Source organism: Arabidopsis lyrata (genome assembly GCF_000004255.2).
Source record: "Arabidopsis lyrata subsp. lyrata unplaced genomic scaffold ARALYscaffold_4, whole genome shotgun sequence".
Lineage (NCBI taxonomy): Eukaryota > Viridiplantae > Streptophyta > Magnoliopsida > Brassicales > Brassicaceae > Arabidopsis > Arabidopsis lyrata.
Window position 1 is genome coordinate 13558250 of NW_003302552.1, and position 23496 is coordinate 13581745.

Here is a 23496-nt window from a genome sequence, read left to right on the forward strand (position 1 = left end):
TAAAAAAAGTATTAGAAAACATTAAACATGAAATACATTGGATAAGAAAATAAAATATATATGATGTGATTTTTAACCATATAAAACATGTAATTGTTATAAAAGGTTTTAAAAGATTAGAAAAATTACACTTCCCAACCAAAACACGGATCCACAGGTTTTTGTAAAAGTATATATCATAAAAACAATTAAAATACATAACATTAGAATAATAAAAATTAAGAATAAGAACTTTATTTTATTAACAAATTCGTTTCCTTTTTTCGTTAAAGAAAATGAATTAATAGAATGGACTTGTTATGTTAGCCTATAAAAGAAAATCATTTACAATCATTATGAGGAAACATGAAATTCTGAAAATGTAAAAAAATACTGGACATTAAAAAATTTGTATCTGAAGATAAGAAGAAGGACTAACTAACCTTTTAATGCATACCTTATTTGATAGTTTCTTTGGAGACGGAGATGATGATGTCCATAGTTTCCAAGATCTTAAAATCGAAAGCTGCAACATAAGAAAAGTAGGTGACAATTAATTTTTTAAAAGAAAACAAACGTGAAATATAAAATGTACTAAGAACATTGTTTAAAAGAACCATATAAATCTCTATTACGAAAACGTTTAGTATTGTGGATCAATGGTTGAAAAGATCTTCTTTATATAGATGAATGAAAAGTACTCGAGAAGTTTGACCTACAAATTAAAACAATTTTGCAAATATTCGAAAATTATATATTTGATTCCTAATATATTCGATTTTGTATTATCAACTGAATAACGTCTATATGCATGGTGGGATTTATGAATGAGGAAAGCTAATTAAAGATATTTCCATTTGTTTTAGGAAGTTTGTTGAATAATATCTAAACGAAACAAAAAAATCTTTTAAAGATATTTTATGAGAAATAATATATTCGCCAATTTGGGTTGGGGATCAAGTATATGAAAATCTCGTAAATATTATATGTTATATTTATTACATATACTAATTTTCACATTGTAGTTATTTAAATCAAAGATTTTAATGAGTTAATTATGGAATACAAAATATCTATGTAAATCAAAAAGTTTAAAGAACCAATAGCGCTGGAATTGATTTTTTTGCTATAACGATTACTAAAACATTTAAGTAAATAAAGATATTTCGTTATGATTTTTCAGCATATTCGAATTGTTGATTATTTCGAAATTTAAGGATGTTTAAGAAATCATGATTGATTTCCGATTTCATAAATTTTGATTAGAATTAAAAATAAAAGATTTAGTATTTAGATAAGGAATATACTATAATAAGGATTATTAGTACTCGAATATATTAGGAATATTCGTATTGTTAGTTTATTTAATTCAAAAATTATAATTTGCGGATTTAAAGGAAGATCTTCTCGAGATTTTAGGAATATAATCGAGATTTTAGTAACAAATGTGATCACATTAAATTTTCGAAAGATTTGAAATATTTGTGTCCAAATTGTTAGAAACAAATTAGGATAGATAATTTTTGGTTAGTATCTTTTTTAATATTTTCAAATCTTAAGAATTAAACCCATTGACATTATATTGTTGAATTTATTTTTTTAAAATTACGTAATATTAAATAAAAAAAATTAAATAACTAACTATTTTCATTTGATGGTGTAGACAAATTATTATTATTATTTATGTAATTTAATTACAAATAACAAATATTAATTTTTATAACAAAACAAATTATTTTCGTAAGAACAATTTTTTCCCAAATCAATATTTTACAAAATATTTATTTTAATCACATATTCTTTCTATATAGAAATAAATAGTTAAATAATTATTGTTAGAAGTAGTTAAGGTAATTAACAAATATGGTTAGTTTAGATATATTATATATATTTCCAATTTAGGTGTTAATTAAGAATTAATGTGGTTTTAAGACAACATTCCTAAAAATCCTTATCCTAGATCCGAATATAGTTAATCCCGGATAAAATCCGGATCCAAAAGACTTTTTGCAAAAATTCCCTGTAAAAATGTATATGTAGATTGAGGATATTGAAACAACTACATTGTCTTAGTTATATTAGAAAGTCATTCATGATACTCAAGTTATGTGAAGTTTCCTTGGTTTGTTTCACTTATACCCCTTAGTTATAGTAATGAACTTAAATTCTATATAAGAAAATTGACAATATTTGATTCTATGAAGTAAAATAAGGTTAAGGTATCATCTATATGTGGTAAAAGAAACTTACTAACCTTTGTTTCTAGACTTCCTTCACGGAAATTAATATCAAGCAGCATTCTTCCCTATCACAAGAAAACAATGGTGAGTCAAATCAAATTTCCTAAATGGAAAGAAAATTTTAACACCATGAACGTGAATCATCCCATTTTGACAAGGGAAAATAAAGCATCATATTTTGACAAAAATGGCATGAGCTTGCATATATTTAATGGGTGTGTCTGATATCCCATTTTACGAGATGGTTTAGCTCCTGCAAACAAAGGTAAATGGATAATAACATAATTGTTACAGAGCCAAAAATGTTATGGATTGGATATGTTAAGAGGGTCTGGTTATATAGGTATCAAAAATTAGCCACAGGACAGTAACTGCAAACTTTATTTCGGCTAATCGAATCTGAAGGTAATGGCATATACAAATTCACATGAAACATGAACCAATCTTACAAATGAACTTTTTTCTACACTAGACGAATTCATACAGACTTGTGGTCAGTACTTAAGATCTTATTCAAGAGTGATGATTAATTGATGAAATCCTAATTAAACCCAATTGATAAAGATCTAAAATTTCTAAAGAACAGAACAAATTCAACACTGGATTTTAGGAACAAGGTATCATTGTAATGGAACATGCATTGAATTATCTTTGAAGGAGGAAATTTTAAACCTTATCCATGATTGAAGGAGCGAGCCATTTGTAACCAGCGAGACCCAAAGCAGTTAGAATCGCGAAGAAAAGACCAAGCTTGAACATAACCACACAGATCTATCCCGTCCACAAGAAGAAGAAGAAGACGGTGATAATGAATCTTCTTCCTCTTCATGATCTGCTTCTTGAGAAATACTTCGAAGTCCACACTCCACACTGAGTTTAATATAATGGCCTAATTTTTGAACTACATCATCTTCCACTCTAACTCGCAGTTCTGAAACCGCATTGTCTTCCTCGCGATAGGTGAGTAAGCAAATGATTTACTCTATTAATCGAAAGAACCCTAAGAATGAAAGAATTAAAAAAAAAAATATGATTTGTGTGTTTTGTGAAAGAGAACGAATTGCAGTACCAATTTTTTTTTTTTTGGTGTCTGTTGTAAATTGATCTTCTGCTTAGTACTGCATAAGAGAAGAAAAAACGTCTAGAAAGTCTTTATCTCTCAAACGAAAAGCCCAAAAAGTGAAGGTGAAGAGAATGTGAAGAAGAAGATGGAGAATACCATTGATTAAGCAAGAAGAAGAAAAAAAAAGTGTTCGATGAGAAGAAGAGGAGCTACAGGGAGAAGAAACGTGACGTTAGTCATTTAACAAGAAAAATGCTTTTGGGCCAATATGAAAAACAGGCCCAACATAAATATACATTAAAATTATAAAAAGAAAAAAAACTCATAAAACTATAGTATATTTCCAAAAGTATAAAATTACAGACTTAGGCTATATTTTTTACAATAAAATATATTTATAAATTTTTTAGTAATATTATAAAACACTAATAAAACATTTACCGGTCATGTAGTAAAGCGATAAACATATCAAATAACGGAATAAGTATTAAAAATAAATACCCGATACTCGATTCTTACCCACGGGCCAAGAATAATAGAATTACAATATCTTTTACCCGACCCTAAGATCACGATTACCCTTTTTTCGAGACGACTATGAGTTGGAAAATGGATTGAATATATGTAACAGGTATCCAGCCTTAAATGCTATATACATCAAAAAATTCAAATACAAACAAAATCCCGCACGTATGTACGGGTCCGGATCTAGTATATATTAAAACATTTTCTTCATCAAGGAAATGTTTTGCTGATTTTCCTCACCATGTAACGTCTAGTGGTTTGTTGCCCCAGCAACAATAAAGTGTCGGTGCTGAAAACTACTCATCTCATCAGAGCTGGTCCTAAAAATTAATAGGCCATAAGTTAGAATTTTTTTCTTTTGGCTATATTATTGAGACTAAAAGGAAAAAAAAGGGTAGAATGTAGATTGAAGGATTCAAAACACCCACTTTTACACTTTTACAAAGGTAAAGCCAATTCCGCTAGGTAAACTTCCAGAAAATTGTCAGCCAAAAATATATATTGTTATATTTACAGACTGCAACCATAGGCTTGGTATACTTGTTTGTATACAGGGCCATGCATGTACCTACCTCATGATACTAAAATCATACTAATATATATTGGGGGTGACTGGTTTGCACTATTACTTTTAGATTCTTAGAAAGAAATTAAATGCTTAGCAAAAAGTTATAAGATTTTAACTTTGAAAAAATAAAAGTTCTAAAATTGTTGACTTTAAAAAAAAAGTGGACAAGAAAAAATAAAACAAAATGTGGGCTGTGAAAAAAAAATAGGAAACTTTTAAGACTATTAAATATTAAAGTGTAATTGGTAAAAATCAAACTTTAAAGACTTTTTAAAAAAGTTTAATCTCCTAAAGTCTCCACTAATCACCCCTAATATTATGCCACAACAAATGTTTGTGGTAATTTCAAATGTTTAAACAATTTTTTTGCGTGTCGAAATAGAAATGTTCACATTGACGACAGATATTTTGTGGTGTTATGGAGATGGATAGTTTGACCATATTTATACTTTTTCCATCTTTTTCTTTCATATGAAAACTCGAGGATTGTGAACCAAATTCCAAACTACTTTTTTAGATTCGTAGGAAATCGGACAGTACTATCAGTAAAAAAATATAATAATTAATTGATATTACAATTTTAGTAAAAATATTAATTGTTCATACAACTTTTAGATAGCGAGGTTATACAACATATAGTACCTCTCTCGATCGAAGAGTATGCTTGTTGTCTCTTGGGCCGATTTGATTCGCTCTGCAACTTTCTCATGTGCTCAATTTGTTTCTCTATTTGATGAATGGTCTGCGAGGTAGTTTCAAAAGTAACAAAAATGTATAAATATATATGTGTATGAATATATTTTTGTTACTATTATAACTACACCGTATTTTTCCCCGCAATTGTTCCACACGTCACCATTTGAAATCAAGACTTTACCCTTCTAAATTGATAGGACCGACCATGTGACCAAAGTCTTTTCATGTTTATTATATCATACCAGAAAGGTCTGAAAATCCAGATGACTTGACAAATGATGGTAATCAATCTTGATCCTCTTATACCACATAACAATAAAAAGTAGGAGTAGTTTTTATAAGTTAAATTCATTTAATCAGAAATTTTATTTATCCTCTCAACCACATGTGACGATCAAAGACTAAATTACAACATTGGATCAAAGACTAAGATCATTTTTCTTCTTAATTAAGAAGATCTAATTCTCTTTTTTTTTTTTTTTTGATCAAAGAGAAGATCTAATTCTCTTTGCCATATAGTTCATGTGTTCAACAGGTTTCTCTCTTGGTGGAATACAATCTTTTACAATCTCAACCTTCTCCAAATTCTTCACCCATTTGTTATACTCTGGAAACTTCTCTTCTGTAATCACTTGCAAACCTCTGCCTTCCCAACAAAACGGAATCAAACTTCCGGCCAAAAAGTCCAAGAATCCAACACTCTTACCGCCGAAGTAATCTTTTTCGATAAGTTCTTTCTCGAGATACATAATTAGTTCTCTTATCTGCTCGACCAAAACTTGTCTTCCTTTCTCATCCGCTTTTGCCATTGATACAAAACCCACATTCGTAATCTGCAATGTCAGAGAGATAACAATAGTTTTAGTTGCTAATTCTAATAAAAAAAAACTTTACATTTTTTGGCTTCAGCTGAACAAATAGTATTGAGCTTTCTTTGAAATCTCGTGAACACAAACAAAAAAAATTGTTTTTTATTTGACGTGCAATCTTAATATTGGCTAATCTTGAATCAATTCAATTACTGAATTGGAGTTAGTGAAGAGAGTGTGTATACATACATGTTCATCGACGAGTTTAGCAAAGAATCGAGCTTTGGATCTTTTGTAAGGATCTTGAGGGAGAATGGGATTGTGTGGCCAAGTCTCGTCGATGTATTCAAGAATCACATGAGACTCGAGAATGGTTTTACCATTGTGAACAAGAACAGGGACCTTCTTGTGAATAGGGTTTAGAGCAAGAAGCAAAGAGCTTTTGCTCTCAAACTTTTCTTCCACGTAATCGTAATTTATGCCTTTGAGTTTGAGAGCGGGAAAAGGGCGTAATTCAACCTGAACAAATTGCAAAATGCGTTTTTATATCTCAACAAAAATACAGTGCATTTTTCAACCTTAAATCTAAAAAAAATCAAAAAAACTACCCAACTATTAAACCTAAGCGTAAAACTACATTGACTTAAACAAAATTAGTCAACTCGTTGTTTTCACTCATTTAACCAACACGATAGTGACGATGTCATTTTATCTGAACCAAATAACGTCGTTTTAGTCATTTGAATAAATAAACTCAACCGAACGACGTTGTTTTGGTCATTTGAATTCATATATTCAATAAAACGACGCTGTTTGGCTAAGACAAAATAACACTGATATAGACAAAATGACATTTCGTTGTCATCGTTTTAAGTTTATTGACTCAAATGACCAAAACAACGTTACACTTCGTGACTATCATGTTGTTTAAGTAAGCAAAAACAAACGGTTGACTAATTTTGTTTAAGTCAATGTAATTTTACGCTCAAATATAATAATTTGGATAGTTTATTTGAATTTTTTTAGAGTTGAAGTCAAAAAATGTACTATATCTTTGTTGAGGTATAAAAATGCACTTTGCAACTTGTTAGGATTGAAATATGCCTCTTTCTTGTTTGAGAGCCATCTCGATTCGCCGGCTAAAAGGGCTTGCCCATATCCCCCAAAAGCTTCGCTTCTTCTCTTCTCTCTTTCTTTCTGTCTTATTTTTTCTTCATTTAATAAAGATTTACCCTCGTTTCTGCTAGGTTTTTTTCTGAAAAATAAATTTCGCCTCAATTCTTTTCCTTTCTATTACCCTCAAATTTTTTTTATTCTTCAGCACTCAGATATTAAATGTAAATTTAGACTCCAAATGGTGACGGTTCAATGCAGACGAACAAAATAATATCAAAATTACTATATTGACTTTTTGTTGACAATGGTAAAACCATTCTCGAGTCTCATGTGATTCTTGAATACATCGACGAGACTTGGCCACACAATCCCATGCGTACAAATGTTAAAATGGTGTAATATATGTTTGTAGCGTGTTAAAATTGCTCAAATTCGAAAAAACAACAATTAGTGTTAGTTTGGTAAGCATCAGTTCACGTGCTGAACATTTAATGTTTGTCAGTTCGTTCTTTCTCTCTCCTACAAGTCAAAACGCCATCACACGCGTATGTAAAAAAAATCAATAGGCTTTCTCGTTATTATTTTGAAGTTTAAGGTCATTGATAATGTATGATTTTTGTTTGTATGGAACAAAACTGTCTTTTGTCGATTACCCAATTTGACGTTATGTTTTTGTCTCTGCGCCAATGCACCCTTATTATATTGTGCCGCAACAAATAGACCCACACGTTCGTTAGTTTCTATTGTTTAGACAACTTTTTGCGTGTCGAAAATACATATGTTCACATTAATCATAGTTTGTTGTTTTATTAAGACATATAGTTTGACTATATTATACTCTGTTTTAATTTATTTGAAGTTTAAAGAAATTTTTATTACAATAAGTGTTGTTTCAATTTTCTATGTAAAAATTAAATATCTTTCATATTTTTGAAAAATTATATTTTACAATATATTAATTTTATTATTTTACAATATATTTTATTATTGGTTGAATTAGTTAGAATTAATAATATTATGCACAAAAGGTAAATTGTAGTTTCAATAATATTTTTTTATTGGTTGAATTAGTTTGAATACTACTACATTAAAAATGTTTATCATAATTAACTTATATTTAGAATTTTGTAAAAACACTACTTGTTCATACAACTTTTATAAAACGAGATTATACAAACATATAGTTAAGATCTGTCGATTGAAAAGTATGATTGTTGTCTCTTAGGCCGGTTTGATTCTTTCTACAACTTTCTTCATGTGCTCAATTTGTTTCTCTCTAGGAGGAATACATTCTCGCACGATCTCAATTTCTTTCAAATTCTTGATCCATCGGTTTAGTTCTGGAAACTTTTCCTCTGGTATCATATCAATTCCCATACCTTCCCAACCTCGAGCAAGACAAAACGGGATCATACTTCCTGCGACCAAGTCCAAGAATCCAATTGTTTCGCCACCGAAGAAATCTTTTCCAGTGACTTCCTTCTCAAGAAACATAAAGAGTTCTTGAGCCTCCTTGATTGCAACCTCTATTCCCTTCTCTGCTTTTGCCACATACCTAAAGGCTACTGGTCCAACCTACAAGATAGTAACCATTTCAGCAGAAAATTACCGCAATTAAATTTTGTTTTGCATAGACATTCTTATGGAATCAGATTCATTTTACAATTCTGCCTTTCCTAGCCTACCAATCAATCAGAATCAGAATCTTGATTTTACTATTCAAAATGTATTGAAATTCTAGTAATCGGTTGTTCTAAGTGATAATTATTTTTAAAAATCACCTATGCAATTAGTTGATAAAGGTATTTGTATAGAGTTACCTGTTCATCAACGAACTTGGCCCAGAATAGAGCCATGGCTTTCTCGTAAGGATCTTGAGGAAGAATTGGATTGTTTTTCCATATTTGGTCGATGTATTCGAGGACCACATGTGACTCGGATAATACTTTACCTTTGTGGACAAGAACTGGAACCTTCTTGTAAACTGGATTTAGTTGGAGAAGCAAAGGGCTCTTGTTTACTATATCTTGCTCCAAGTACTCGTAAGGCACTCCTTTGAGCTTGAGAGCCATCTCGACTCTACGACTAAAAGGGCTTGCCCAAAAACCTAGAAGTTTCACATCCTCTTCTTTCTCCGCCATTGGACCTCTAACTTTTTTTTAATGTAACTCCTCTATTGTTCCTTAATTTGACTAGTTTATGTGGTTTTGTTCTCGTGAGTGTTTGATCGATTCATGAAGATAGATATATGGTTTTGTTCTCTAGGCTTTAACGCCTTCTTTTTGACTAGTTTTCGTGGTTCCGTTCTCGTGCTTGAAAAGTAAATGAAAACGACGTGGCAAGAAGAAAAGGTCCATTTTGATTTCTCTTGATGTTCATTCATTGTTAAGTATCCAATGAACCGTGAACACATTATATCATCTCCCTATAATTTCAAATAGTATATTCTATCTTTTCAATTTCCTCAAACATACCAACTTTAAAAATAATATTCAACATTCAACAGTTTCTCCTTTTTTGTTGATACTTTTTCTATCTTTTTTTTGGTAGGAGATACTTTTTCTATCTTAGATATACGTTTCTAGTATCCCAAATTAATTTTTATTAAATTTACTTACTATTCCTGCAAATACCATTTTTTGTTCCTTAAGCAAGTTTCTTTATATTTCCTGTCATTTTTATTGAACTCTGTTTCTTTACCTAATTAAGGAAATTTGGTAATTTAATCTTATAAAATAATATAATTTTTAAACAATAATTCAAGCGTGGAAGCACCATTGACCCATTGATTGACCAATGGTTAATTAATGCTTCTACACCCAGAGGTCTTGGGTTCGAGTCCCAGATAATGCGATTTATTAATAAATTTGCAGATTATTGGAAGCAAGTGTGCAGGAGATCTCCAGCGATGTACAATTATAGCCGTTCGCCAGGATTCTACGCAGAAATAGAAGTGTCCATCAAGAGCATGAAGAAGGAGGTGAAGGAGGTGTCATCTGTCATGAATCTAATAAGGGTCGGAAGGAATTGTCCGTTGTAGAATCGTCTATGTAACAGTTCTCATAATTTGCAATAAATAATAAATTTAGACGACAACAAAAAAAAAAACAACAATTCAAGCTGTTTTTTTTTGTCCTAATAATACTAATTGGTCATCAGTTCATCATCTAAATTATAGAACAAAATATGTTATGATAAAATATGATCATATATCAATAATTAATTAAAATGATTGCTACCGCAAGAAATTTGTATCGAGGGAGACATGGTCACAAATCCGAATATCTAAACCTTTGATGCAAGGGTACCAAGATATATGGTTTTCGAATGCTAGTCCAAAATATGCTTTCTTCACATGGTTGGTCGCGAAAAACAGAATCGCTACAGGGGATAGAATGATCAAATGGAATCAGAATGTGGATGCGAGCTGCGTCTTCTGCAAAGATTCTAGAGAAACAAAAGACCATATGTTCTTTAACTGCCCTTACTCGAGAACGGTGTGGAAGGAGCTGGTCAGTGGACTTCTATTGAACAACTTCACCGAAAAATGGCTGGAAATCATGACCATGCTTGCGAAGAAGGACCTTGACAAAACGAAGGGTTTCATAGTCAGGTATGTGTTTCAGAACACCATCCACTCCATTTGGCGAGAAAGAAATGATAGGAGGCATGGTGAACAACCTTCACCGACAGAGAAGATAGTGAAGTTGATAGACAAGATCCCTTAGAAAGCGTTTGAGCACAATAAGGAGAGGAGGAGATGAAGGATACGCAGGCGGACTTCAAATGTGGTTTGCATCAAGACAACATTAGGGATAAAATCACCAAATAGTTGTTTTTAAAAAATTTGCAGTCATTTGTAAAAACGTTTATTTTTTTTTTGAATATATTTAACATTAGGTTAAAAAAAAATAAAAAAAAAATAATTAATTAAGATAGAACTAGGTACTCCAAACTAAATTATACTACCACTGCGGATACATGTATCACTCATCTTTATTTAGTAGATTGTTCATAAAACTTTTAAATAACAAGACAATACAAATGTAGTTAACAACTTAACATCACTGGATCAAAGAGTATCATGTTGTCTTTTAGGCCGCTTTGATTCGTCCTACAATTTTCATCATGTGCTCAATATGTTTCTCTCTATCAGGAATACATTCTTTTACGATCTCAATTTCTTTCAAATTCTTGATCCATCTGTTTAGTTCTGGAAACTTTTCCTCTGGAATCATATCAATTCCCATACCTTCCCAACCCCGAGCTAGACAAAACGGGATCATACTTCCCACAACCATGTCCAAGAATCCTATCGTCTCTCCGCCGAAGAATTTTTTTTCCGTGATTTGATTCTCAAGCAACATAATAAGTTCTCGAACTTCCTCGATTGCAACGTCAATTCTCTTCTCTGATTTCACCAGAGACCTGAGCCCTATCAATGTGACCTACACGGTAGCGATATTTAGCAAACGTTTCATGACAAAGATATATAGTTATTAGTTAGAATTATTGTGCATAGATATACAGTGTTACCATATTATACACATGTTAAGCATAACTCGTAAAAACATTTTTAGCAACTTTAAATTACTATACGAGTTATTCAGCTAAAATGTTATTTGTAATTATAATTTTTGAGTAGGGATTCAGTAAAAAAATATTAATACTGCTAGGGAGAATATTGGTTTCACTATTGAAAAGGTATTGAACTTATAGTAACCGGTAGTTCTAAGTGTTTATCATTTCTAGAAATTACATATGCAATTAGTTAATAAAAGAATTAGTTTTTAGAATTACTTGTTCATCGACGAATTTGGCCCAAAATCGAGCCATGGCTTTCTCGTAAGGATCTTGAGGAAGAATTGGATTGTTCGTCCATGTTTGGTCGATGTATTCAAGGATCAGTTGTGACTCGGGTAATATTTTACCATTGTGGACCAAAACAGGGACTTTTTTGTAAACCGGGTTGAGTTGAAGTAGCAACGGGCTCTTGACGACCAAATAATCTTCGTCCAAGTAATCGTATGGCACGCCTTTGAGTTTGAGAGCCATCTCAACTCTACGACTGAATGGGCTTGCCCAAGACCCTATAAGCTTCACACCCTCTTCTTTCTCGGCCATTGAATCAATCTCTTTCCCTCTTTTTATTTTTATTTTTTTATGTAACTCATCTACTCTTTATACTCTCATGTAAATTATGTTTGATTATAAAGGCAAAAAGGAAAAGGAAACGAAAAAGTCCTTTTTAGGCCATTTACTCCAATAGTTATCATACTTTTCTTAGAGTTGTGAGGAACACTTAACTACAAGTTCAATGTATGTCAATCATTCATGCGTATCATCCAAGGACATCTAGAAGGTAGTTGTTCATCACTGACGTCACTTTCAAATTTGTTCATCATTTATTCTCACGCCTCAACATTTCATCATGGGTTCATCATGGATATTTTTGGTAGGATATATAGTTCAAAATATTTAAAATCTTCAAAAGTCAACATTTATGTCTATCTTTGACCATGTTTCTTTTTTTTATATAAAGAATCTTTGACCATGTCTTTCATCTTTCACTTCCGATGTATTAGTTTTGGAGAAATATATATGTTAAATATTTGTTGTTTCATTTCTTGAAGAAAATGAGTTAACAATGTTAATACAAAATTGGTTAGACTAATAGAATCAGAATAGCACTAAACTGAAATACTAACCAACTACACACAATAAACCAATACTAATTAACCAACCATACGTTAATGTCTTTATATCAGCCAAAGAGTGATGTTCTTTTCAAACTTCATGTAATCAATACCACTCACCATGAAACAAATTAACTCATCCTATCGAACTTATCAATCTACCATCTTTGCAATTTATTTTCCATACACTAGAAATCAAAATTTGTTATTAGAGTTATAATAGATAGCTTTCAAGATTTCACTTTGCACCCATTGATTTCCACTACCAATGCAGCTACATTCCGTCTTAATCTCAAAATTTTCAATAAGAAAACGATACAAGCACATAGTCATTATTTCAGAACACAGAGTTATGATGTTGTCATTAATTTAGGTAGACTTTGCTCTCTCTACAATTTTGTTCATACGCTCAATATGTTTATCTTTTGGCGGTATACATTCCCTTACGATCTCAACTTCATTCAACTTTTTGATCCATCTGTTTAATTCTGGAAACGTATCCTCTGGAGTCATATCGATTCCCATACATTCCCAAGCCCGAGTCAGACAAAATGGGATCAATATACTTCCTGCAACCATGTCCAAGAATCCGATCGTCTTTCTGCCAAAGAAATCTTTTCCAGTGACTTCCTTCTCAAGAAACATAAGCATTTCTCGAATCTCTTCAATAGCAACATCTATTCCCTTCTCTGCTTTTACTAGGGGCATGAACCCAACTGGTAGGATCTGCAAGTTATTATATCAATCTAAAAAAATTTACTTTACTCTACATATAATCCTGATATAAATGCTTGAAAGGTATTGAACTTCTAATAAGTCTCAAGTGTTTATCATATAATATGCAATCAATATTATACATCAATTTAATAAGTTAGCGTACCTGTTCATCGACGAACTTGGCCCAGAATCGAGCCATGGCTTTCTCGTAGGGATCTTGAGGTAGAATTGGATTGTTATTCCAAGTTTGGTCGATGTATTCGAGGATCACATTGTTAATCAAGAAGGTGTTTAATACTAACTAAATCAATAGTTAGATATTTAACACAAGTTTCTTATATTGAGAAACCGCCAGTCTGAAACACCCGCCTGGCTAGGCAAAGAGATCCAAACTGGTAGGGACAAGTATAAACCCGCCTGTCTGAGACACCCGCCTGGCTAAGACCTGCCAGTCTCCTCTATGTCATTTTAACCTAATCTCTTTTATATATAAAGGTTGTAGCCACCATTGTAATGTTATGAACACTTTTTTCTCAATCTATGCAATTCTCTCTTTCTCTCTCAAACATGGATTACTCAATCTTTCCTTCCTAAATCTCTAATCTTTACATGGTATCAGAGTAGATTCTTAAATCTTCAATCTTCTTCTTCTAAATCTTTAGCCTTTCTCTCGGTTTGTGTTTCTTTTTCTCGCAAGGTTACTCTTTATTTCTGGTTTGTTCTCGAAAGTCGAAAAGCTTGCAACTTTGAAGGTTCTTGTTCGGATTCTTTCTTGGAAAACATCATCACGGTGATACTCTTGGGGTTTTTAGTGGTGTTCTGACGAAGGTTCTAAGGCATCTTTGGAGAGGTTTCGAAGGCGGTTCAGCTCAGTTTGGTCAGTTTATCGCTTAAAGGTTAGAGCTTTATCTTGGTGGTGTGAAGTTATAGGTAGTGTTTGGGTTGTGAACGGTTCAAGCTTCGATCTTTATTCTTGTGGTGCGTTGGTTTTTCTTGGATTCTAAACGGCAAAAGGTTACAAATTTCGTTTAAACTCTGAAAGCTTAGAAGGATACAATGTCAGTCACGGTCTATGATGGCAAGATGAATGATACCTTCAAAGACTTGAAGTTTTTGGTAACTCTGAATGGGAATAACTTTCTATTGTGGAAGCGGACTACTCTAAATGTGTTAGGAGGAAGGAAACTCACAAAACACATCGAGTCCACCTATGAAGAGCTAAAGGCTACTGATGAGAGCTTGGTTGAAGAGACTTGGAAACAATATGATCTCAATGTACTCAACGCTCTTCATTGCTCACTAGATGCCTCGATTCTCGAAGGTTACTCATATTGTGAGACGGCTAAAGAGCTTTGGGAAACTCTCACGAGTGTATTTGGAAATGAAACTAACTTGACTCGAGTCTATGGAATTAAGAAGGCTCTCGGAGGTCTGAACCAAGAAGAGAGTGACTTTAATACACACTTTGGGAAGTATAGGTCTCTCGTGGCTGAGTTAGAGATGCTAAGGCCGTTTACCACCGATGCTAAGGTGTTAAGGGAACGAAGAGAACAAGATCGCGTCTTTGGTCTATTGCTTTCACTCAACTCGAGCTACACGGATGTGATCCAACACATCCTAAGAGACGAGAAGACACCTACCTTAGAGCAAGTGTGTGCCAAGATTCAAAAGGAGTACAGCTCCCAAATGCTATTCGGTGCTAAAGGTGTAAGTCTACCTACGGCCAACAAAGTGGGAGTGGTTAGACAAGAGGATAAGAAGACATGGTTTTGTGACCATTGTAAGAAGAAGGGCCACCTAAAAGACAAATGCTGGTTGCTACATCCTCATCTAAAACCAGAGAAGTTCAAGAACTACAAGCCAAAGGCAAACGTGGCTAATGGAGGCGATGGCGGGTCAGAAAATGAAGAAAGGGCAATTGTGCAATATGGACAGCAAGAGAAGGCAATGCAAGCAGTCACACACAACCAGGGTGGTGCCTCCACTTCTCAAGCGCAAGAGACCATTGTCATGAACAAATCTGACCTCGAGAGCCTCCTTCAATCCATTGCATCCAAGTTACATCCCGGCGGTATCTCTCTCTTAACCTCTAACTCTCATGATTCAAATTCATTAGTGTTAGACTCAAGAGCTTCTCACCATATGATTAGCAATCCTAAGTTGTTAGAGAACATTAAACCGGCACTAGGAAATGTTAAGGTTGCAAATGGTCACAATGTTCCAATAGAAGGTATAGGATGCATTAATCTGTTTAACAAGAAATCTAGTGCTTTCTATATGCCTAAGTTTACCTCGAATTTACTCTCGGTTAAGAAAACGACTAAGGACTTAAATTGCTTAGCTATATTCAGTCCTAATGACGTTAAGCTGCAGGGTATTGAGAGTGGTAAGGTGTTCGGTCAAGGGAGCACCAAGGATGACTTATATGTGCTTGAAGACTTATCTTTAAATTCTGTCTTGAATAATAATGTTTCCTCTTCTATCTTTGCAAACTCTGTTAAAACATCGGTTGTATTGTGACATGAGAGACTTGGCCATCCACATTCTCGGGCTTTGAATCTTTTATTACCTGGATTTTCATATGACTGTTCAAACTGTGAAGCATGTATTTTAGGTAAACATTGCAAAGTAGTTTTTCCCAAATCCAATACCATTTATGAAAAATGCTTTGACCTTGTGCATTCTGATGTTTGGACTTCACCTTGTGCATCTAGAGATAATCATAAGTATTTTGTCACATTCATAGATGAGAAGTCTAAGTATACTTGGATAACTTTGCTTCCATCTAAGGATAGGGTTTATGATGCATTCTTAAACTTTCAAAATTATGTGACTAATCACTTTGATGCCAAGATTAAAATCCTAAGAACAGATAATGGAGGTGAATATACAAGCACCAAGTTCAAAGAACATTTAGAGAAATGTGGAATCCTACATCAAACAAGCTGCCCATACAACCCTCAACAAAATGGAGTTGCGGAGAGAAAGAATAGACATCTAATGGAGGTGTCAAGAGCTATGTTGTTCCAGAAGCATATGCCAAAACGGTTTTGGGGAGATGTGGTTATGACGGCGTGTTATCTCATCAACCGGACACCAACCCGTATCCTTAATGATCAATCTCCTTTTCAAATTTTGAATAGACAGAATCCTAACATTGATCATTTAAGGGTATTTGGAAGTCTTTGCTTTGTGTTTGTCCCAGGTGACTTGAGAAACAAGCTAGAACCCAAGAGCACTAAGTGTGTATTCATCGGATACTCAACAACTCAGAAAGGTTACAAGTGCTTTGATCCAGTCAACAATCGGTATCACGTGTCTAGGGACGTCAAATTCATGGAAGACAAGGCTTACTTTGGAGAAAAGAGTTGGGAAAGTGTGAAAGACTTGCCGAATTCAACTTCAGATCGAGCTAAGAGTCTCCGACATATTCTAGAACATTTGGGTAATGTTAGTCCCTCCCAAGAAGATGCGGAAGCTACACCAAATGTGGATACCAATGAAGCTCAAGCTCAAGAAAGTGGTGGGAATGCAACACAAGAGCCGTTGGATATTGAACAAGAAAGTGGTAGAGAAGCACTTTCGGGTAGAGAAGAAGGATCAAGTGAAGAAGTGGTAGAGAAAGATCCATCTAGTGAAGGTGAAATTATTGAATCATCAAGCGAAGATGAGACTTATCAAGCTCCACAAGTCACACAAGATCCAATCTACACTCGGGAGAATCCAAGAAGGGGTACAAGAGAAAGGAAATCAAAGAAGTGCCTCTACAATTGTCAAGCTGTGGCTCATCCTATTCAAGCTACATGTTCGATTGACCTTCTTCCCGAAGAACATAAGGCGTTTCTTAGCAAGCTAGATGTGGAGTTTATCCCACAAAACTATGAGGAAGCCAAGGAAAGAAAGGAGTGGACGAATGCGGTAGATGATGAAGTACAAGCTATGATAAGGAACCATACATGGGATGAAGAAGAGCTACCAAAAGGAAAGAAGTGTGTTAGCTCAAAATGGGTATTTACCATTAAGTACAAGAGTGATGGTGAAATTGAAAGATATAAGGCTAGGCTGGTTGCAAGAGGGTTCACACAAACCTATGGTGATGATTATAGGGAAACGTTTGCTCCGGTAGCTAAGCAACACACGGTGAAGGTTGTTCTATCTTTGGCGGTTAATTTGGATTGGGAGTTGTGGCAAATGGATGTCAAGAATGCTTTCCTTCAGGGGGAGTTGGAAGAAGAAGTCTACATGTCACCTCCTCCGGGTTTAGAAGACATAGTAGCTCCGGGAAAGGTCTTAAGGCTTCGGAAAGCAATCTATGGTCTCAAACAGTCTCCAAGAGCTTGGTATCACAAGCTAAGCTCCACTCTATTGGCTAATGACTTCAAGAAGTCACATTCGGATCATACTTTGTTTACTAAGCAAGATAATCAAGGCATAGTAGTGGTATTGGTCTATGTGGATGACTTGATTATCTCGGGAAGTAACAAAGAAGGGATCCAAGCTATTAAGTCTTCCTTACACTCAGCCTTTGATATTAAAGATTTGGGTGTGTTGAAGTATTTCTTAGGGATTGAGGTGTGTAGATCCAAGGAGGGACTGTTTCTCTCACAAAGGAAATACGCCCTCGATCTCCTAAAGCTTACAGGGAAACTTGGAGCTAAACCAGTGGATACACCACTAGAGCAAGGATACAAGGTCAATCAAAAGGGGGAGAAGGATGATACTCCATATCATTGCCCGGAACAGTATAGAAGACTTGTAGGTAAGCTCATATATTTGACATATACTCGGCCTGATCTCTCTTTTGCCGTGAATCAGGTGGCTCAGCATATGCAAGCCCCTACGGTGTACCATTGGAGTTTGGTGGAGAGGATTCTGAGATATATCAAAGGGAGTCCCGGTAAAGGCATTTGGATGAGAAGAAACTCAAGCACGGAGATTGTTGGATATTGTGATGCGGATTATAATGGAGATCGCAATACAAGATAATCAACAACCGGCTTTTGCACATTCATTGGTGGGAATCTCGTGACTTGGAAGACAAAGAAACAGAAGGTGGTGTCTTGTTCGAGTGCTGAAGCGGAGTATAGGGCTATGAAGAAACTCACTAATGAGTTAACATGGCTAAAGGCTCTACTAAAGGACTTTGGGATCGAGCAAAAGACGCCAATCACTTTCCATTGTGACAATCAAGTAGCCATCCATATTGCTACTAACCCCGTGTTCCACGAGAGGACCAAGCATATAGAGACAGACTGCCACAAGACTCGGGAGAAGATCGAAGATGGTACTATCTTACGTTGTTACACCAAGAGCTCGGACCAATTGGCCGACATATTCACCAAGGCAGCAAGTACCCAAGTTTGCTAATTTATCCATGGCAAACTTGGGCTTGTAGACCTCACACATCCTTGAGATACCTCTCCACTTATGTCATTAATACTCTTTTTCCCTAAGATCGGTTTTGTCCCACGTGGTTTTCCGATCTTAGGTTTTTAATGAGGTTACTAGCATAAGTGTCAAGTTTATACCAATGAATATTGTAGTATAAACTTGAGGGGGAGTGTTAATCAAGAAGGTGTTTAATACTAACTAAATCAATAGTTAGATATTTAACACAAGTTTCTTATATTGAGAAACCGCCGGTCTGAGACACCCGCCTGGCTAGACAAAGAGATCCAAACTGGCAGGGACAAGTATAAACCCGCATGTCTGAGACACCCGCCTAGCTAAGACCTGCCAGTCTCCTCTATGTCATTTTAACCTAATCTCTTTTATATATAAAGGTTGTAGCCACCATTGTAATGTTATGAACACTTTTTCTCAATCTATGCAATTCTCTCTTTCTCTCTCAAACATGGATTACTCAATCTTTCATTCCTAAATCTCTAATCTTTACACACATGTGACTCGGATAATATTTTTTCATTGTGGACAAGAACCGGAACCTTCTTGTGAACCGGATTTAGCTCAAGAAGTAAATTGCTCTTTTTGGGTAAGTCTTCTTCCAAGTACTCGTATGGTACGCCTTTAATTTTGAGAGCCATCTCGACTCTACGACTAAAAGGGCTTATCAAAAACCCTAGAAGCTTCACACTCTCTTCTTTCTTCGCCATTAGATCTCTCTCTATATATCACTTTACAAACACCATTGTGCTCTTTTTTTTGTAGTCTCAAGCATATCTTGAAGAAACCAAAAAAGGACATCATTAAGGTAATCAAGTCGTTGCTGACGTCACTCTGGTTATTTTATTCTTATTTTCTAGTAGTGAATTGGCTTTTATAATCTCCAGACACCACGTTGGTTCGAGCTTTAATTTATGAAGCACTTTATTTGATTGCTATAACTTTCAAAGATTTTCTTTTGTTTCTATTCTAAAGTTTTATGAGTTAACCAGGATTTAACTCGCATATACGGCGAGATAATTTTGTGTCACACGATTTTAATTAAATAAGTCTGATTTAACATATTTAATATTATTGGTGTTAATAAAATTATAAAATAAAGATTTAACTTGTATTAAAACATTAATATTTTAAATTCTTATTCATCCCGTGTTATTTTTTTATATATATTTCATATTTCTAGTATTTCTTAAAAAAAAATAGGTTTAAATATATCAATTATATTATTTAAGATTTTGAAAAAGTTTAAGATTAACTACGGGGCTTTTGCAAAAATGCCACTTTTTCAATGTAACTTTTCAAAAATATCCTTTTTTAAAAACCTTATAAAATATGCTCTTAGAAATATAAGATTTACCCAAATATGTATGTAATATTATTAAAACATACACAAACTACATTTCTATGTATCTAAAATCTTATAAATACTTTATAAATACCTTATAAATGCATTTTAAATACCTTTGAAACCTTTAAAATATCTTGTAAAACCTGTGAAAAACCTTAAAAATCCTTTAAAATAACTTGTAAAACCTTTAAAAACACCTTATAAAACCTTACAAATACTTGGATCGAGTCTTCAAGTAGTAGTTACAATCCATAAGTACCTTATAAACCTAATAAAACTTTATAAAAATTTCAGATTTAAAAAGGGGCATTTTTGAAAATGAACATCTAAAAGAGGCATTTTTGAAAAGGGGCATAACAAAAGGGGTATTTTTAACAATTTCCCTTAACTATATCCGGTAAAACTAAAAAAACCAAATTCAACTGTATAGAAACAGTTAAATTTGGATACTTGTTAAATTAAGATTCTTTCTTATTCAGATTTTGGATACATTATGTTTTGATATTGTATTTATAATATGATTATAAATCATTGTATAAACATTTTAGTCAATGTGGGATATTGAACACACATTGTTTTTTCACTAGTCAAGTAATATAGCTGTTTTAAAAATTCTAAATTAAAATCAGCCCTATAAATTACAAGAATTTATAGTATTTGAAAAAAATAACAATAGGTAAGCACAATACATACAAATATTATAATATAATTCATGATTTTCATATGTGTAGTCAATATTACGATTCTGCAAATATTTTGATTACGCTAAAGAACAAATTAATTAAGGAAAAAAAAAACAAATTCCGCATTTTAAACCATAATGTTTTGATGTCTTTAACCTCTCACCCATCTTTAACAATGAAAACATTGACATGACGACAACCCACTTCAAATTCTCTTGGTAAGATTATTAGAAGAAAAACAAAATTATTAGAAGAATATTGATAAAGGTCTAGTGACACATTAGTGCAAATTATGCACATGGATGACCATTTACGTAAGCCACATAAGCGGCTGATTAGAGCTTTAACAAAAAAACATTTCTCATAATATAGTTTTCTAACCCGTTTTGTATGATATAATAAAAGTCAATACTTCACTAATCCAACCTGAAGTATCGTATGCTAAAACCCTTTATTGCATTTTAGGGTTAAGATAATGATCTCTCAGTATAGGACCACTACAGTCTTCGTCGCATTAGCATAGAGTGTGAAATTTTGAGATTTAATGATGGTTGTGCTGATCGCGAAGCCTGTGATTCTTATAAGCCAGTCGCAAAAATATATAATTTTGACTCTAATTTATGGAAATCTTTTGATATGGATGTTGGATGGGAGTTGTATAAGCGACGTTTTAGGGTTGTTTTAGTGGTTGACACTTCGTTTTGGTTGGCTGCGTCAAGTAAATCCTATGAAATATTTGTTCAGACTCTCAACTTTGAAACCGAATCCTTTGACCCCTTAGCAGTGCCTCTCCTTGGTGTCGAAGAAGGGACTGTGGCGTTATCCTCTTCTAGAGGAGAAGATCTTCTCCTCCCCAATCAACGATGCAAAGACATGAATTCTGTCATATGGATCAATAAGAAAGTGAAAAACATATTAGTCGGAATTTGGGAAAAACTGTATTCTACAACAGTAGCACGACATCATAGATGGTACTTTCCAAGCTTTTGTTTACAGCAAGAGAGCTCCTGATTCTAAATGAAGATCATTTAATATAATTGTTGCAATTAAGCTTACAGAAATAGCAAAAGGCACAGTGACAAAGAACACACACATGACCGGCTCAACATTTTTATGGTCCTAAGACAAAAAAAATTTGGGCCCTTAGAATTTCTTTTTTTAGTATTCTTTTGCTTTTAAAAAATTTTGTATGCTATTTTTATTAAAAAATTAATTATTAATACTAAAAAATAAATAATAAATTTTATAGGTCCTTATAAATTTTATTTTTATGTTGTAATCTAATTTTTTAATACTTTTATAAAAAATATTTTTAAAAATGAGCCCTTTACGTATTAGAATATGGGATTGGTCCTCTTGCCGTCGTACCGCCCGCCCTCATATATGAGCTGACACTGACCACACATATCGATGGCTATGCTTATGTCGGTAGTGTCAAGTACTTGAGTCTACCAACAAAGTTTAGTTCCTGTACCGGTGAGAGAGATTCACTCTTACCATAATTGATTGAATTGGGGGCAATTGTGTTTTTATCTAATTCGTAATCTGAATTTTATTTGACATGAGAAAAAGGAAAGGAGTTGAGAAGAATGGTGACAAGAGTCTAAGGGCATGATTATAGGGAGTATGTTAGCAAAATCTTAGCAAAATCTTAGGAATAAATTGATTACATTTAATCAATTTTCTGCTTTATCAGTAACAAACGTTCCTTAGCTAAGGAACGAAAGTTGGGTTAAGAGACAGCCACGTGGCGTCTTGTGAATGGGCAAGCCGAGAAATATTTAAATGAAAAAAACCACACGCGTTTTTATTTTTTTTCCGTTTTCTCTCTCTCTCTCTCTCTCTCTCTCTCTCTCTCTCTCTCTCTCTCTCTCTCTCTCTCTCGCGAAAACGGAGAAATCGGAGAAATCCCGATGATTTCCGGAAATCGTTTGATATCGGAGATTCCTCCACTCCGGCCGTCGTTCTTCCGTCGGCCCATCATCTCTACCGACTCCGGTGGCGACGGTGTGTTCGGTTGATGTATTCGGCGAGGTGGGGTTTAGAAATCGGAGAGAAGTTCACATGATCTCCGATTTTCGATTCGAAATCGGAATCTCTGCTTCAGGTCTATATTATTCAAGGTATGCATGTCTCATTTGGTGTCTGAATTGATGTATTTTGCGTATTAACAAATTAGGGTTCTTCGGATTAACAAATTAGGGTTTTGGGATTTGGGGATAATCGGTTTTTCGTTGTTAAGTCTATTGTTTGCCTTATTAGAAGCATGTTTGAGTGTGTGTGTGATGTATTAAAAGAGTTTTCAAATTAGGGTTCTTCAGATTTTTGAAATTAGGGTTTCGGGATTTGGGGAAAATATGTTTTTCGTTGTTAACACTAATATTTGGCTAATTGGAAGCATGATTGAGTCAGTGTTGTTGTTGTATAAGTAATTTCTAAGTAGTGTTCTTTGGATTTGTTAAATAAGGGTTTCTGGATTTTGAGAAATAGTGTTATTTTTTGTTAAGTGTATGAATCAGATGCTGTCTAATTAGAAGCATGATTAATCTATATTCTGTAATGTTTAAGTCATTGTCAATTGGAAGCATGTTCTCAGACTATAAAAGTTGATTGTATATGCTTAATATTGTAGGTTCTTCAACATGAATGTCAG

The 23496-nt window shown here is 33.7% G+C and overlaps 5 protein-coding genes across 7 annotated transcripts in view; 1 reads left to right on the forward strand and 4 right to left on the reverse strand.

Annotated features, from left to right (window-relative positions):
• Positions 1-3539, reverse strand: part of LOC9317115 — a 6730-nt gene extending 3191 nt beyond the window's left edge. The window contains exons 1-3 of one of the 3 annotated variants that reach the window (XM_021028349.1): positions 2892-3532; positions 2234-2284; positions 423-505 (exon numbers count right to left, since the gene is read on the reverse strand). In XM_021028349.1, coding sequence (XP_020884008.1) covers positions 423-505; positions 2234-2284; positions 2892-2978 — 221 coding nt within the window. In that variant the 5' untranslated portion in view covers positions 2979-3532. Of the gene's footprint in view, positions 1-422; positions 506-2233; positions 2285-2891 lie in introns of all 3 variants that reach the window. The other 2 variants (XM_021028347.1, XM_021028348.1) reach the window with 2 other exon arrangements.
• A 2017-nt stretch (positions 3540-5556) lies between these two features.
• Positions 5557-6745, reverse strand: LOC9317116 (glutathione S-transferase U5). The gene is made up of 3 exons (XM_021029041.1): positions 6713-6745; positions 6130-6399; positions 5557-5904 (listed from the first exon to the last, which is right to left on the reverse strand). Exons 1-3 carry the CDS (start codon positions 6743-6745, stop codon positions 5557-5559), a joined length of 651 nt encoding a protein of 216 aa, XP_020884700.1.
• A 1334-nt stretch (positions 6746-8079) lies between these two features.
• LOC9317117 (glutathione S-transferase U4) lies at positions 8080-9259 on the reverse strand. Its single transcript, XM_002881004.2, has 2 exons — positions 8817-9259; positions 8080-8571 (listed from the first exon to the last, which is right to left on the reverse strand). The coding sequence occupies exons 1-2, from the start codon at positions 9135-9137 to the stop codon at positions 8218-8220; spliced, it is 675 nt and encodes a 224-aa protein (XP_002881050.1). The 5' UTR covers positions 9138-9259; the 3' UTR covers positions 8080-8217.
• Positions 9260-10942: 1683 nt separating this feature from the next.
• LOC9317118 (glutathione S-transferase U3) lies at positions 10943-12180 on the reverse strand. The gene is made up of 2 exons (XM_002881005.2): positions 11797-12180; positions 10943-11444 (listed from the first exon to the last, which is right to left on the reverse strand). Exons 1-2 carry the CDS (start codon positions 12118-12120, stop codon positions 11091-11093), a joined length of 678 nt encoding a protein of 225 aa, XP_002881051.1. The 5' UTR covers positions 12121-12180; the 3' UTR covers positions 10943-11090.
• A 710-nt stretch (positions 12181-12890) lies between these two features.
• Positions 12891-13676, forward strand: LOC110228830. Its single transcript, XM_021027000.1, has 2 exons — positions 12891-13411; positions 13568-13676. Exons 1-2 carry the CDS (start codon positions 13270-13272, stop codon positions 13633-13635), a joined length of 210 nt encoding a protein of 69 aa, XP_020882659.1. The 5' UTR covers positions 12891-13269; the 3' UTR covers positions 13636-13676.
• The last annotated feature ends 9820 nt before the right edge of the window (positions 13677-23496 follow it).